General features: G+C 41.3%; 1 protein-coding gene across 3 annotated transcripts in view; it reads right to left on the bottom strand.

Annotated features, from left to right (window-relative positions):
- The window catches only part of FGD4 (FYVE, RhoGEF and PH domain containing 4), a 214691-nt gene that overhangs the window by 155672 nt on the left and 41943 nt on the right, over positions 1-17076 (bottom strand). For 2 of the 3 annotated variants that reach the window (XM_059402867.1, XM_059402870.1), the window contains exon 2: positions 13780-13875. The exons of the other annotated variant lie outside the window; for it this stretch is intronic. In XM_059402867.1, the coding sequence (XP_059258850.1) occupies positions 13780-13875 (96 nt within the window). The remainder of the gene's footprint in view (positions 1-13779; positions 13876-17076) is intronic. 3 annotated transcript variants of the gene reach the window in all.

Here is a 17076-nt window from a genome sequence, read left to right as displayed (position 1 = left end):
TCCAAGTCTTCCAAATACCATGCCCAGCTTTCAAATCTAACGGATAAAGAAGAATCTGAGGACTGGAGACTAAGGAACGATTAACAGTGACATCCCTGCTTACCTCTGTGTCTCCTAGAATGTTTATCAGTTCACACACAATAATTGCTTGATGGGCTGATGAGTCCCTAGGATATCCCAAAGCAAACGGAATTCTAATTGGTGGAGAAACAGAGGAAGACAATTTCTGAAAACCGAAAGCATGGGCATCATTTTCTAAACCGTTGGTCATGATTATCATGCCAGGGAAGTTGGACACTGACAGGTAGAAAGGGCTGTTCCACAGAATCAAATACAGGTATCATGGTCATCTTATCCACACTATCCATAATCTCACTCCTGGATAGGTCACTACACCAGACTGTGCAGGGTATGAGGAGAATAAAGAAGAAAAAACAAACAGAAGAACCAAGGAGAAAGGGGGGAAAAAAAAAAAGAGGAAGTACGTTATTAGTCAGCTTGACAACTACTTAGATATAGGAGAGTAAAAACTAAAACTAAGGGAAACAAGTGCTGCCTTAAACATTTTTACAAAAGATCAAATTAAAGAAAAAATATTCAACTTATTTTATGTTTAACAACATCTTATCAGTACTATCAAGATAACGTATAACCAAAACCAAAAGCATTCAAATGTTTGATTCTGAGCTAAAAATAGGAACTAAAGGTCAAAGATTTAACAGCAGTCAGAGTCTTAATTTTAAAGCTACAAGTTGTATTTAAACTCTTGAATCTAAACGAAATCTATAATAAACTATTGGAATAAAGCACTGCTTGATTTTTTAAGTAGAGCTCCAATTTGAATAGTGAAAAAATCTACTAACACAAGTGCTTGACAAATTCAGGAAGCCATTTACCAGGCTATATGAGCAAATCTAATACGTGATTCGGGTGAATAAACAAAATTAGAGGCCACTTCTGCTGGCTGTTTTGTCCTCTCTCACCAGTCGAAACAGCTGCACACAAAAGTTCCAAATGGTAGAAAACCTTGGGACTCTTTCAGCCCATTATTTATTTCTGCCTTTACCACAATCATTTCTACAATGCACCCAGAGTCTGCTTTTTATTGTTCCCAATTCCTGAACAAGATTTAATCCCTATTATAAAAAGGAAAGTCTGTAGAAGAGGGGTATTTCTCTACTTTTGGTAATATATAAGGCCATCTGTACTAAAAACAACCATTTCTGTTTTCAGACCAATTAAAACCACAAATATATTCAGATATCCCTGCCACATCCAAATCTTGACACAACAAAGGTGCTAAAAACTATATTCTGTTAATGAAGAATTTAAGTTTAATTCTACCCATAAAAATGACTTTTGTGTACCAGTGAAGTACAACATTTAAAATTTCCACAGATATACTGAGAGGCTCTTTATCTGTAAATGTTTCTTTCACCCCCTTTCAGAGCTTGAACCTTTCTCCAACTAATAAACAATTACTTGCCACCAACTTATAACTTACGCCAAGTGCCTTTTCAGTATTACAAAAAACAAAACCAACACCAAAACACCAAAAACAAAACTCAAAAATATCTCTAACAGATTACAGTGGGTTAATGATGGCCACAAATTCTTTGCCACTATTCCCACACCAAGAGATGGGATCTATTTTTTCCCCCTCCTTGAAAGACTATCCAACAGAAAACAGCAGAAATGACACTGTACCAGTTCTGAGCTTAATCTTTAAGAAGCCTGGCCATTTCTATTTCCTTTCTGGAGTCCAGCTGCCATGTTATGAAAATGTCCAAATAGTTACACACATGAGAAAAGCCTCCACGGGAAAGAATGAAGGCCCAGCTGACGACTCCAGCTAAAATCACAGCTGACAGCACCAAGCTGCCAGGCCTGCAAGTGAGCTACCTTAAAGCCCTAAACATGCTGTCCCAGCAGACAACACATAGACCAGAAATGAGTCATCCTTACCAAACCCTGGCCAGATTCCAAAGCTATGAGCAAGAAAACAATTTTTTTTTTTTTTTAAAGATTTATTTATTTATTTGACAGAGAGCAAGCATAAGCAGGCAGATAGAGAAGCAGGGTCTCTGCCGAGCAGAGAGCCCAACCTGGGGTTTGATCCAAGGATCGTGAGATCATGACCTGAGCCAAAGGCAGACGCTTAACTGACTGAGCCACCCAGGTGCCCAAACATCGTTGTTGCTTTAAGCTACAAAATTTAAGGATGACTTATTAGGCAGCAACAGATAACCAAAACAAAGTTTAGAACTAGAAAGCCTGGGAAAAAAAGCCTAAAATATACACTGGTGGTGGGCAGAAATGAAAAGAATCTTGAGGAGACAGTTAATAAAAATCTGAAAAAGTGAAGAAATGTTATTGGTGGCTGAAGAAAAGGAACCTACATCCATGTTGGCAGAATAATTAGCAAACCCAAAGCATGCAGTAACATGGAAATATAAAGGGTGCCTAGTGAACTCATGGATCTGACGAAGGAGAATTTCAGGAAGAATGCTGAAAGAACCAAATGGTTCATGTTAGCCGCCTATGCTAAAATATGGGAGTAGTGAAATGAACTAAAAAAGGAACAGTGTGGTTCCTTTTCAAGTAGAATTTAGAGGAAATAAAAAGGAGCCGGACTTGATGGGTTCAAAAATAAAACCATTCCTCATTTGAGCATCTTAGCAAAAAGCAAGCTCAAAGTAAGCATGTCTCAAAGTAGGACATGGCTCAAGGCAAAGATCAAATCCTATAGTGCCCGTAAAATGTGGCCTCCAAACATTTTTTGAGCCCTCAAAGATTTTAGGTGGTTGGGTCCTCACAGACTAAGACGAGTGGTTCTAAAACTTCATGTGCACCAGACTCAGCTGTGGGGTGGGGGGCCAGTGTGTGTGTGTGTTAAAACCCAGACTGCAGCATCCAATCACGGTTTGATTCAGTAGGTCTGCAATGCTGTCTGACCCCTGTCGTTCCCAAGTGATGCTAACGCTGCTGATACAGAGACCATACTTTGCGAATCAGTGTGAGACCAAAAGGCTTTGGAGGATTGTAAGTGTGTCTTAAGAACCATCTCTACCAGACAGTAGAACTTGTAAGAATTTTTTTTTAAGACTTTATTGATTTATTTGAGAGAGAAAGCACAAATGGGGGAGAGAGAAAGGGGCAGAGAGAGGGGGAGAAAATGATTGCCCTCTGAGCAGGGAGCCCAGCACTGGGCTCAATGCCAGGACCCCCAGATAATGAACTGAGCCGAGGCAGGCACGTAACCAACTGAGCCACCCAGGCACCCTGAGCTTGTAATAATTTTAATGGTATTTTCACACAATGCCCTGACTTAAAGGCAGTTCGAGGTAGAGCCCTGTCTCAAAGAGATTAGTGGGAACAGTTTTAATCTAATGTTGTGAACCCCAAAGAAATCCATGGGAATACTCAAACTCTAAATAAAAACATATGAATGGAAAGACCATCGATCTGGACTAAGAAGACATAGTTCAAAATGAAAATTATCAGGGCCCTTATTCAGATAGGAAGAGGCTACAAACATAAGTCATTTCTTATGGAAAAATAAGATTCAGAGGACATAACCAAGAGCCTAGAGAGTAGAGACAAGAGCCACAGAGAACCACCTAGATTATAAACTAGCCCCAGGGTGCCTGGGTGGCTCGGTCAGTTGGGCATCCAATTCTTGATTCAGATCAGGTCATAATTTCAGGATTTTGAGACCAAGCACTTCCTCAGGCTCTGTGCTGGGTGTGGAGCCCACTTGGCATGCTCTCTCTCCCTCTGTTCCTCCCTCCCTTCTCTCTCTCTCCCCAACCCCCTAAAACAAACCCCCAAAAACAAGAACAAAAAAATTAGTCCCAAACAAGGAACCACTGACATTTACCTAGCTGGATTTTAGAACTGTTGTGGACTGGGGACTGCTAGGTGTCTCTCATTTCCCTCTTCTGTTTTGTTTAAAAAACAAAACAAAACAAAACAAAAACAGCTTTACTGAGATATAAGTCACATATCATAAAATTTACCCAAAGTTTGCAACTCAGATTTTCTTTTTTTTTAGTATATATCCACAGATACAACCAGATAGTTTTAAAACATTTCCATCTCCTCAAAAAGAAACCTGTACCCTTAGTTATTACCCCACCCTACACCCAACCCACCAGCTCTAAGAAGAAGCTAGTCTACTTTGTTTCTATAGATTTACCTATGTAGGACATTTCATATAAATGGAATCATACAGTAAGTACTCTCTGTGACTAGCTTCTTGAACCTAGCATATTTTCAAGGTTTATCCATGGTGCAGTATAGGTCAGTACTTCATTCCACTGTATGGATATACTAGATTTTATGTTTCATCAGTTGATAGATATTTGAGTTGTTTCCACCTTTTGACTATATAATGTTGCTATGTTGTATTCAGGTATAAGTTTTGGGTGGGCATATTTTTTCCTTTCTCTTATGTATACACTTAGGAAAGGTATTGCCAGGTCACATGGTCACTCTATGTTTAAAATTTTTCTGGAACTGCCAGACTGTTTCTAAAGTACTGGTACCATTTTATATTACCACCAGCAGTGTATCAGTGTTGTGACCTCTCCAAAACCTCCAATACCATTTTGAAGATTTTATTTATTTACTTGACAGAGAGATACACAGCAAGAGAGGGAACACAAGCAGGGGGAGTGGGAGAGGGAGAAGCAGGCTTCCCGCTGAGCAGGGAGCCTGAAGTGGGGCTCGATCCCAGAACCCTGAGATCATGACCTGAACCGAAGGCAGATGCTTAACGGACTGTGCCCCCCAGGAGCCCCTCTAATACCTTTTTGAAGGAGAGTATCTGTTGCAATTTTCCTGTCCCTGTCTTGCCATTGTATATTGGGTGGGGAGAAGAGAGCAAAGAACTTGTGCTTTTAGTTCACAGGTAGTTGTTTGAGAGTAGCTGTACCCAAAGAGCTTCATCTGCACCTGGACCTGATTTAGATGAGCTCCTGGACCCAAGCTAACGTAGCAACAGAGTGAGGCTTGTGGGAGTCTTATGTATGGGTGAGTATAGTCTGTCTGTATGTGTGCGGGCCAGAGAGCACACAGTGGTAAACTGTCATTCTGGTGACCACCTCCAATGAACCACACCTGTGGGTATTCATGTCCTTGTACAGTTCCTTCCCACACGGACGCTGGGCTGGGGCTGGGTCTATCACTGCCTACACCATTAGAATATGGCAGAAATGATGCAGTGCCAATTTGGGGCCAACTTAACTGGTTGGGTAGCATCTACTTCTATTTGGGAAGACAGACACCACAAGGCTACCTAAACAGCCACTGAGTCCCAGCTCCCAAGCAAGTCTCAGAGGACTATAGCCATCCCAGCATCCAGCTGACACCAACAGAACAGAACCTCCTAGTCAACTCACTGAATCATGAGATAAGTCACCGTTTTAGACTATCAAATTTTGGAGTGGTTTATTACATAAACCATAAATAACCCAAACACTTTTAGCAGTATTTTAAGCTTTACTTCTCTCTAGTCACACTAGGCTACTTAATTATGAAGAACTATAATGTGCGTACACTTTTTTTTCCTCTACGAATTTAACCTATTATACCTAGGGTTAATTCAACAACCATTTAAGCAAATGAAATATACCTTCTAGGTCTCAGGAGACTTTTCACAGAGTCTATTTTAGAGTTCAAGTCTCTAAGAGTGACAAAAACTTGAAAGTTTCCATTTCCAGTAGCAAGCACTGAGCAGCTACATAAGCCAGCAGAGAGGACTGGCCAGGGATGGGAACCTCAGCTTAGAGGACATCTCTTGGTGCTCAGTAAGGCACTCCAGGAGCACAGGAAAATCCGAGGAAAGGCCCTGCTGATCAGACAAATTCACAATAGGAATTCGGAAGAGAAGTGGGGACACACAAATACCAAGCAGTCTGTGGTGACAGCCAGGGAATCCTCCAGGCACAGTCACAAGGGTTAAGATGGCAGGGCTTCTGAAGCCAGTTGTTATGACAACCAGTGAATTTTTTTTTGTTGTTTTTTTTTTTTTGTTAACATCAGTAACACCATTAAGATTTTCTCACCTCTGCTTTCTCTTAAGCTGACACACCTGCTGTCCTGCTTAGCTCCTCTGGGTTTAAAGAGTGCTCACTTGTCTGCCTCAGTGACTCCTGTCTTTCAGTTTATCTTAGGGATGGCCATGATGGCATGCAAAGATCTCAGAGGTTTTCTGCATCTCAAGAATACAGACAAGAAGAAATCCCTCATAACAGAATTACTCTAATTTTCGCAAGATAATGCTTAGAAAAGTTCTAGGCAGGTAGTAAACTCTCAATATATTACACTAGGAGTATATTGTATGTGGTAACTTTGTTCAATTGCAAGTGCATCTAACCCTAAAAACAATGATCTTCGAGGAAAAAAAATAGAGTATCAACTCAGAAGTCTATTAACAGAGAGCTGGTTTGAACAAATTGTAGTACAGCTATACAGTGAAATACTATGCTAACTTAAATAATAAACCAGAGGATTTTGAAAAATTTGATGTGGAAAATTTCCAATACATATCAATGAAAAACCAAGTTGAAAGAATATATAATCCCATTTTTAAAATATTTCTACACTGCTTGTATATGCACAGAAAAAATCTGCCAGAAGCCACCAGACTAAGAAGACACCACAATCTGGGTGAGAATTTCACTTTCTACAGAACATATTGCTGTAATATTTGGTTTTCTAATAGTGAGCACATGACTCTTATCATCAGAATGACATGGAGAGAAAGGCACACAGAGCCTTCTTAAAAAACAGCATGCTTTTACCTGAGTTTTCTCACATGGTCTTCAGTGTTCACTTCTCTTTAGCACTCAGAGCGGCTCAAGTCTGTTTTTAGAACAGTGTGAGGAGCTGCTAAATGAGCTGTTTCCTGTATGGGGCAGCTATTTTTAATTAATGAACATCTTGCTGTAAGAGTTCACTGGAAAATAAAACCACCACCACTTCTGCAAGTCAAACGAAAGAAAGGCTTACTCTCTAGAGTAAAATGAAAGATTTCAGTTATAAAAACTGAAAGGTATTAGAGGGTACATAACAATGAGTATTAAGCACTTTATTTCCACCCTGATACTAAGATCAATCTCATTTAAACATTTCTCAAGGGAATCTAAAACTCCTATTTACTTCATTTCTCCTAAGGAAAAAAATAATACAGCATTCTTCGTATCACAGACACTCAAATGTGAGCTGCAGGGAACATCGGAAGGGAGAGAGAAAAGGGAATGAATACAGAAAGAGAATAAAGCTTTCCAAACTCTTCCTGAGCAACTAGGTGCAAAATACAGTTCTGTACTAACTAGAAAAATTAAAATTGTGGTTGCTCTATCTGTAAGGGTATTAGCAACAAAATCACTGCTTCCAAATCATTTGATTCTCCCACGGTTTATGAGATAATACAGCCCAGAAGACAGCTACTATGGAAACAAGTTGTATTGATCTATGCAATTCTTCAACCTATGGGCTCACGGCACCACGAAGGGGGTCCTCTCAGGGAGTCAGTAGCATGGCCAGCAGGAAGAATTCAATGGTTAGGTAGCAGACCAGAGTGTCAAAGGCCCCCACCAAGCCACTCCTTCCCAGAATGAAGACGGGACTTTCCTGCAGATCTAAGAAGATTCTAAGGAGCAGCTCCCGACACATACACAGTATATGGGAACATGCTGTCCAGTCACAAAAACAAGGGTTTATTGTTCTCTTGCCAAACTGTACTCATCACGACAGGTGGCAATACATAGTCTTACACTTAACTCCTCCCACTCTCTCCCCTCACCACATCCCTAATTTCCTTGCATTTGTAAACTATTACAGTTTTTTTGTTTTATTTTTTACAGATTTTATTTATTTATCTCAGAGAGAGAGAGAGAGAGAGAGAGAGAGAGACAGAGCGCACGTACAAGCAGAGGGAGCAGCAGAGTGAAAGGGAGAAGCAGGCTCCCTGTTGAGCAGGGAGCCCAAAGAGTGGCTCGATCCTAGGACTTTGGGATCATGATCTGAGCTGAAAGACACTTAACCAACTGAGCCACCCAGGCGCCCCTATGACACAATTTTAAAATTACCTTCTTGCCTGTTAATTTGATTCAATACAGAATTTCTACCTAATACACTGAACAAAAAAAAAAGCTGGCATTTAAGAGATGTTCTGAGGATGAGATGTTAAAGGCTCTTATGTTCTATGAAGGCCTTGCCTATAGCACACCCCACAGAGGGGTATGATGTTAATTCTATGTGTCCACTTGGAGAGTGTTTTTGGATAAGATTAACATTTAAATCAGTGAATTCTGAGTAAACAGATTGCCTTCCATAATGTGGTAGGCCTTGTTCAGTCAGTTGACAGCCCCAATATTACAACAACAACAAAAAAAAAACCCAGCCCTCCCAAGAGAGAAGTCTCCAGCAGACTGCCTTCGGACGTCATCTACACTGTTGGCTCTCCTGGGTCTTAAGCCTGCTGATTTGGACTTGCCAGACTCCATAAACACATGAACCAATTCCTTAAAACACACATGTACACATACGCATACCCACATACCCTACTGGTACTGTTTCTCTGGAAAATCCTGAATACAGGGATCCCCTCTGGGACATAGCCTGGCTACCAGCAGTTTAATAACTACAGAGGAAGAGTAATTCAGTGAGGGGAAACAGCCTCTCCTGACCACAACATGCCTAACCCTTCTTCCAATCATGGTGTTGCCAGCAAATCATGCTGTTTAGGAACACATGAATACGCGTGTAATAGGATATAGCTAGGCACACCTTATTATCCCTTACTTATTAGCTTCTTAAGAAGAGAAAGAGTCCTGAAGAGAGTTTATACTTTGCTCAAAGCTTCAAAAGACAAACATAATATTAAAAAATCACATAACTAGATAAATTGGCCTCATCAATGACCTGCTGAGGCCATGGTGGTAATGAAAGGGAAATGGCAGGTAGAGACAACAGACAGTAGCAGAAAGTACACTGATTTTTGTTTTGGAGCATCACACACATTTTTTCTCCATTACAAATGGCTGAATTATTCATGCTTGCCTCAAAATACCTCAGAATTTCCAAATATCTATCTACATAGTTGTGGAACCTCTCCACCCAGCTCTCGCCCCCTCCATCAACATTTGCCTGGTTAAGCAAATGACCCACTCTTGCTGCTCTCTAATGTGGCGACCCCACTAAGCAGCAGCACCCAGAGGGCATCCCTATACATCCATCCTCTGATCACCAAAACTGCTGCTTCTCCATTCTCCTTACAGCTCCTCATCTTCCCATTAATATGGTACCTGCAGCCTACCCTGACCATTTCCATGTTACGAGAAAAATAAGCGTCACCACACCAACATTTTGGAATATTTCTTGCAGATAAGCTTGCTAAACCTACACTTTCTAGCACTTTCTATCATCTTTACCTCCTCATTGCCTCTCATTTCCACAATATATCCTGCTCGAGGGCCACTATACCACTCTAGTTTTTAATCCCCACTGAAGATGTGGGCAGAATAGATTTTTTAAGATTTCTTTCTTTCTTTTTATTTTTTTTAAAGATTCTATCCATTTATTTGTCAGAGAGAGAGAGAGAGCACAAACAGGAGAAGAGGCAGGCAGAGGGAGAAGCAGGCTCCCCACTGCGCAGGGAGTCTGAGGCAGTGCTTGATCCCAGGACTCCAGGACCATGGCCCAAGCCGAAGGGCAGACACCCAACCCACTGAGCCACCCAGACACCCCCCGAATAGATAATATACACAATTTAGAGATGAGGACAAAAAGGTAAAAAGAGATGAAGTGACTTGTACAAGTTCAGACTACAAATTATTAAAACGACAATTAGGACCAATTTTTCTATTAACTTAAATTTCTTTTACACCAGGAGGCTATATATCAAAAAGCCTTTTTATCAAAAGCCTAAGATCAGAAGTCAGATTATACTTGTTTTACCACTTATCACAGTATGACCCTCAATTAAGTATATGAAGCAATTAGTTTATTAACCTTGGTTTCCCAGGCGCCTGGGTGGCTCAGTCGTTAAGTGCCTGTCTTTGGCTCAGGTCATGATCCCAGGGTCCTGAGAAGAGCCCTTCATCAGGCTCCCTGCTCAGTGGGAAGTCTGCTCCTCCTTCTCCTAGTCCCCATGTTTGTGTTCTCTCACTATGTCTCTGTCAAATAAATAAAGTCTTTAAAAAAACAAACAAAACAAAACCCAAAACAAAAAACTTGGTTTCCTCAACTGTAAAAACCAGAATAGTATTGACCTTGGGTTTTGAAATTTCACAAAATAAAAAGGATAAAACCTTTGAACACTGCCTAACACATAGGAAATATTAATAAACTTTATCGATTCTCCTACTGTTTTATAATGAAATCAGCTTTTCAGTGGTTATGATATACATGACCTACTCACACTTGTCCTTTTTAATCTTTTGTAGAGTCATGAATTTCACCTGAAAGAGACTGAACACATTTAAAAACCACTGATATGGGGCGCCTGGTTGGCTCAGTGGGTCAAAGCCTCTACCTTCAGCTCAGGTCATGATCCCAGGGTCCTGGTTCGAGCCCCACATCGGGCTCTCTGCTCAGTAGGGAGCCTGCTTCTTCCTCTCTCTGCCTGCCTCTCTGCCTACTTGTGATCTCTGTCAAATGAATAAATAAAATCCTAAAAAAGAAAAAAAAAAGATTTAAAAACCACTGATATATCCAGTGGTTTATTTACATAACATGCTTTATTGGGTCACATGCAAATAAGTGCTTAGCAAAAACTTTAAAAGAAAGCTGGGGGAGGGTGCTTGGGTGGCTCTGTTGGTTAAATGTCTGACTCTTGATCTCAGCTGAGGTCTTGATCTCAGGGTCATGAGTTCATATCCCTACGTTGGGTTCCACACAGGGCATGGAGCCTACTTAAAAAAAAAAAAGTTGGGAGAGAAAGGAAAAATCACAACTCAAATAACATTTCTGCCTGTTGAGTTGGTTGCTTACTGGATATGTGAAATAGCCATTAAGTGCAAAACTTAATTATTCTGTCATGGGGTCACTTTATAGAACATTGATCAAACAGTCTTGACATGACTACATTTTAAACTTAAGTGGCAGGTACATTTTGTGGTGCTCTTCCTCTGCCATTTTAGACCTTGGGCCTTTACTCAAAACATTCAGTTACTCTGCCCACATGGCTTAACGCTTCTGCAAAAAAAGTGGGCAGGTGGTCAGAAGACCCAAGTTCTCATTTAAATTCTCACATAACCTTTTCAGACCTCAATATTGCCAACAAGGATACCACCAGTCCCCTTACTGCACAGGTTTTTCAGACAAAAACAGTGAAGACAAACTATGAAACACAGGCACAGGCTTCCAAGTTTGCTGCACAGAGGGAAAAAATCATCTGTGGGAATGGTATCAATGTTCCTCCCAATGAAGGCATCTTAAATATCTAAAGTACAAAGTTTGTAAGAATGGGTTATTTGCCTTGAAACAATGACAGATGAGGGACAATTTCATGTGCTGTGCTCTTTAACTTGTCTCCCAAAGAATTAGTATTTTATTTTTTTTTAAATATTTTATTTATTTATTTGACAGAGAGAAAGAGAGAGAGAGAGATCACAAATAGATAGAGAGCCAGGCAGAGAGAGAGGGGGAAGCAGGCTCCCTGCTGAGCAGAAAGCCCCATGCGGGGCTCGATCCCAGGACCCTGAGATCATGACCTGAGCCGAAGGCAGAGGTTTAACCCACTGAGCCACCCAGGCGCCCCAAGAATTAGTATTTTAATTTGTATGTAATCCACAGTAAAAATACTCTCGACATTGACATTTCCAAACTCATATCACAGAAGGTTTTGGTATCCAGATTTTTAGTAGTAAGGCAGACCTGGATTGAAGCCTTTTCCTAGCGTCTCTTCCACTAGCTCCGTGACTTTGAGAAGCTGGCTAACCTTGTAGATCCCTGTGCTTTGTTTGCTTTTGGTGCTGGTGGTCACAGTGAACAAAAAAGACAATTTCATCTTTTCTCTCACAGGATGATGAGGAGCAAATGAGCCCCCCACACACAGCACATTACGAACAAGGCAGCACCAGTCAACACAGCTGCCCTCTGCCATCAGCAGCCGTGGCAGCAGTCTGTTTCATTCACACCTGGATTTCCAAGCTGTCTCAAATGGATTTGCTAGATGATGTGAGTTAACACAAGTCCGCTGATCCAAGAACTGCAAGATAAGTTTAAAACCTACCCACAGAAGAAATACAGGGGGAGTAAAAGTTTAAGCAAGACTGTTAGCTGTGATTCACAGTACCTATGTTGCATTTTCTTTCCATTCTCACTGCCTTTAATCATAGGTCTGGCACGAGTACGTGTAGGGAAAGCTGATAAAAAAGACAACGCCCCATCTGAAGCTCCAAGGACTATGGCCCAAACTTGCATGTTTTAAGTTCCTCTTCTGTAGGAGTGCTGACAATACTGACTCCATCTTGGGCCTCCATCTTGTTCATATTTGCTCAATGACCTCTCCTGGGGCTACGTGTCCTGGGTCCCTTGGAGATTAATATATATACCTTAGAGATGCCCACCAAGGCCAGGATGGGGAAGACTTTATTTTGGCCTCTCATGAATGTCTTAGAGATAACATAGTCTTTCTTTCTTGAGGCACAGGTGATGCCACCAGATCTAATTAAAGGGTAACTGTCAAGTAAGTGCATGCAAGCCCTTTGAGGTGCATGTGAAGCCTTTGATACTACTACAGTGCCCTTCTGTGTGTCCCCTCACCCTGTAAAATCTGTGGACTAAGGGCTGGACTTTGTGAGAACAGCTATGTGGCTGCCAAGGATCACCCTCTGCCCAGATACCCGGTGTCCGTCAGGCACCTTGAATAAAGCTCTGTGTAAACTCTACAAGGGAGCTGGCTGTATTTTCCCGTCTCAAAGTGCCCACTCCATTTGGGAGATACTTTACTGTCTCTCCCTGACCTTCCAACACTTTTTCACTTTGAATTCGGCCCTGGATGTTGCCAATCTGCCAAAAAAGAATGTTTCGTTTTCTTACCATCTTTTTCACTAAGGCATAAGATTTTTCAAAGTGCAGTCTCCTTCCATTAGCAGGCCTGACAGAAAACAGAGTTATGTGTGCACACAGAAAAAATAAGTTTTATTCCACACAAACATGGTGTCATACAGGGTTGTGGTTCATAAGCTTGAAAACCACTATTCAAAAGCACAGTGACTGACTACTCTCCATTTGACAGTAAGTCACTGATGGTAACATTATTTTTTAAAAGGTCATTGCTATCACAAAGACAGTTTAAAAGGCTGAACTGTTAAGAAGAAAGTTCTCCCTCCTCCTTTAGCACGTTGGTCCAACTGATCATTAATAGGTCCAAATATCTTCAAGTCAAGAGGCAGATACGGAGCAAATCATGAGGGAGAGGGCAGGTACAGAGGGGAAGAAAAACTTTACTAATTCTAGGTATGGTGTTAGATTATATTCTAGGCGCAAATATAGATTTCCCCCTTTAATCCCCCCAATCCTGTAAGTATCATGGTGTGGTAGCTACCCTTCACAGTTCTGCATTTTAAGTAATGACCTAATGAAGATCATTTTCTTGTAGTCACAGGCCTGACAAGTTTGGTCTTTACCACCCATGGACCAGCAGTGCCTGGTTTGGGTAGGACAGGGCCTCCCTTTAGGGTTATGGATAACCAGAAGGTACAATTTAGAACATCCTCCCATCTCTAGATTTTTCCACAAATAGCACTTAAAACAACAGCTTACTTGGCACAGAACTGGAACTCGATGAGTAAGAACAGCCAGCGACTTGCTGTAAGATCTTGGGAAAGCCGACTTCTCCATGGACCTCTATTTGCGTGTCTATAAAATAAGTATAATTGTGTCTTAACTCCCTGATCACAGAACTTTGCAAGGTTTTGACAGCAAAGATTTTATGATTCATACCGTTAAAGGACACATTCTAAGTAATAAATCCCATCACCAGAAACTTCCTCAGAATTAAGGACAGAATTTTAAAAAGTAGCAAAGACATAAACCCTAGGGCACACATTTTTTTCCCTGTGGCATCCTGACTGGCTAGACCACCCTCTCCCACCCCCTGCAGGTAGGGCTGACCTGGCTTCCTAACTTTCTAGGTCGCCCCAGGATTCTTGCCTGTCCTGCCACCTAGTGGCAGCAAGGATTCACATGACCAGAGCAAGTGAAGGCGCCGTGTTCAAGTTTGTTTGTTTGTTTGTTTGTTTCCTCAGTCCCTGCTGAGACAGAGCCTCTCCCTTGCTTGGACCCTAGTCTTCAGATGCCACCTATCTCACAAAGCCTGTCTTCATTAGGACAAACTTCACTTTCAGATGAGCCATCAATTGAGAAGCCACTGTATTTGTTACCATTTATTTAAATGGTAAAACACAGAAATGGGATTTTTATTTTATTTTATTTTTTTAAGATTTTTATTTATTTATTTGACAGAGAGAGAGAGATCACAAGTAGGCAGAGAGGCAGGCAGAGAGAGGATGGGGTAAGTAGGCTCGCTCCTGAGCAGAGAGCCCGACGCCGGGCTCGATCCCAGGACCCTGGGATCATGACCCGAGCCAAAGGCAGAGGCTTTAACCCACTGAGCCACTCAGAAGCCCCGAGATGGGATTTTTAAAGAGACTTAAACACCCATACAAATAGAAAATGATCTCTATTCAGAAATTATCCATCTGTTAGATTCAAGGCCACTGTGCTATACAGCTCTGAGGTCCCGACGGGGCATTCTCAAGCTAGCCTATATGAATGGGACTGCATGGACCTTTCGCAAACACCCAAGGGTCCTGATGAGACTCACCAGTATTTAATATACCTAAGTTTGAGAACCTAAACTTGTCAGAACGCCCTCTTACTTCTTTCTTTGCAACAGGAGCTGTCTGGCCTTATAAGCAAAGGTAAGCTCCTGAAACGCTTACTCATTTAAAAAAAAAAAAATCTTCAAACAAACCCTTCCTTAAAAACCCTATTTTTTTTTAATTTTTAATTTTTAAAATTTCTTTTCAGTGTACCAGAATTCATTGTTTATGCACCACACCCAGGGCTCAATGCAAAACGTGCCCTCCATAATACCAACCACCAGGCTCACCCAACTTCCCACCCCCACCCCTTCAAAATCCTCAGATTGTTTTTCAGAGTCCATAGTCTCCCATAATAACCCTAATTATTAAGGGGTCAAATGGCTTCTAGCTCCCTGCACCTCTTGTTCAGCTCCCACTTATATTCAAAATAGAAAAACTCTGTCGGGGGTGGGCAAGTAGGTGAAGGGGATGAAGGGGTACCAACTTCCAGTTATAAAATAGTCATGGGGATGAAAAGTACAGCAGAGAAAATATTGTTAATAATATTGTAATTCCATTGTATGTGACAGATGGTAACTATACTTACAGTGAGCACTGAGTAATACAGAGTTGTCAAATCACTGTGCTGTATACTAGAAAATAATATAATGAAATGCCAATTGAATATTACCCCCACCTTAAAAGACCACCAGAGACGTGAGTCAAAGCCAATCAGCAAGGGTCCTTTATTGCAGGTTCGAACCTGGACCTCTGTGCGGCTCGTTGCTGATAACGCCTGATAACGGAGAGGTCCGGGAGCTGGGATTTTTATAGACAGATACAAACAAGTTTCGGGTGGGGCTGAGCTGATTGATTGATAGTTTGAACACAATTGGGAGTCTCCTGGTGGAATGTTACATTCCTGCTATCAAGCATCCCCGTTAATGAGATTTAGGTTTAGAAGTATTTACTTTTCCTTCTACCTCCGCCTCCTTCTTTGGTTTTTCATGGAGGGGAGGGTGACCTTAGGGCTATTGATAAGGTAACTTCTTTGTTGTAAATCTCAAGGACATTTGCAAACCAAGGGAGACGCCTACCTTGCAGGACTGTGATCTCAGCAAGTTAACTATTTATCGTTTTATGGCAGTCAGGGGTGCCTGAGGAATGCTACACATATGGAAGGGAGCGGGTGAAGGGGGGGTGCAAGGCGCCAGCTTTTGCTTTGTCCTCAGCCAGCCTCCTGCTCCTTCAATAACATTTTATGTCAACTGTACTTCAGTAACAAGAGTTAAAAAGATAAGAAAAGGTCTCTTTTGAGTGGTCCCTTTATGGTAAGCCCAAAAGGGATAAAGCAGCATCAGCATAGGTTTCTTTTCTTTTAATCAAGTTGTCCCTTCCCCCAAAGGGGGGAAACAGCAGCCAATCCCCTTTGTGGGTTTTCTGTTTGTTTCAGTGAAAGTCACAAAAGTTCAGAGAAAGAGAAAGGAGAATCTACATTTATTAAGAACCTACCAAGCAACAGACAGCAAGCTAAGACTTCTTTATATATATAGGTTATCTCTCTTGAGAAAAAGTAAAGCAATGGGACCACAGTCAGAAATCAATCCCCACTTTGTCAGTTATTGAGGGTATAACCTTGAAAACACATTTAAATTTTCTGAAGCCTACTTTCCTCCCATGTAAAATGGAAATACTACATTCCTAGTGAGCACTACACAGCTATGCACTGTACCTGGCATGTGTTGGTTGGATTCTCTCCTTTATTGTGGCCCCAGTTATACTTTCTAACTGGAGGCAGGCGGGGAGGGGCGGCAGCTTTAGGGAGCTAAGTTGGGTCCCAAACATTTCTGCACTTAGAAAACTGCTTTCAGGATTTGTCTATTTTTAAAAATACTTGCAAACCTATTTAGATGAAAATTAAGTTTTATTTTAAATACAAGCATATAGTCATTTCCTCATAGATGGAAAAGAAATAGGCAGAAAAAGAAGTAATGCATTATCGTATCTGACAATCATCATTAAAGGCAAACCGTGGAGTAAGCTGTGAAGGCACTTAAGGCTGCCGTACGGTGGATGGACAACTTTCCTACAACAGATATGCAGTGTTTACTTGTTATTAACCACCTGACATCATGCAGGAACCAAACCAAATCCATAACAACAAAAAGGGCAAAGTTAAAACCTTTAAAAGGACAAAATAATAGTCACAGGGCAGAGGGCATAAACTGGGAACAAGCAGATATTTCCATTTAAA

This window comes from Mustela nigripes, chromosome 6 (assembly GCF_022355385.1).
Source record: "Mustela nigripes isolate SB6536 chromosome 6, MUSNIG.SB6536, whole genome shotgun sequence".
NCBI classification, from domain to species: domain Eukaryota; kingdom Metazoa; phylum Chordata; class Mammalia; order Carnivora; family Mustelidae; genus Mustela; species Mustela nigripes.
The sequence above is the reverse complement of the archived record's forward strand: the minus strand, read 5'-3'. Positions and strand labels throughout refer to the sequence as shown.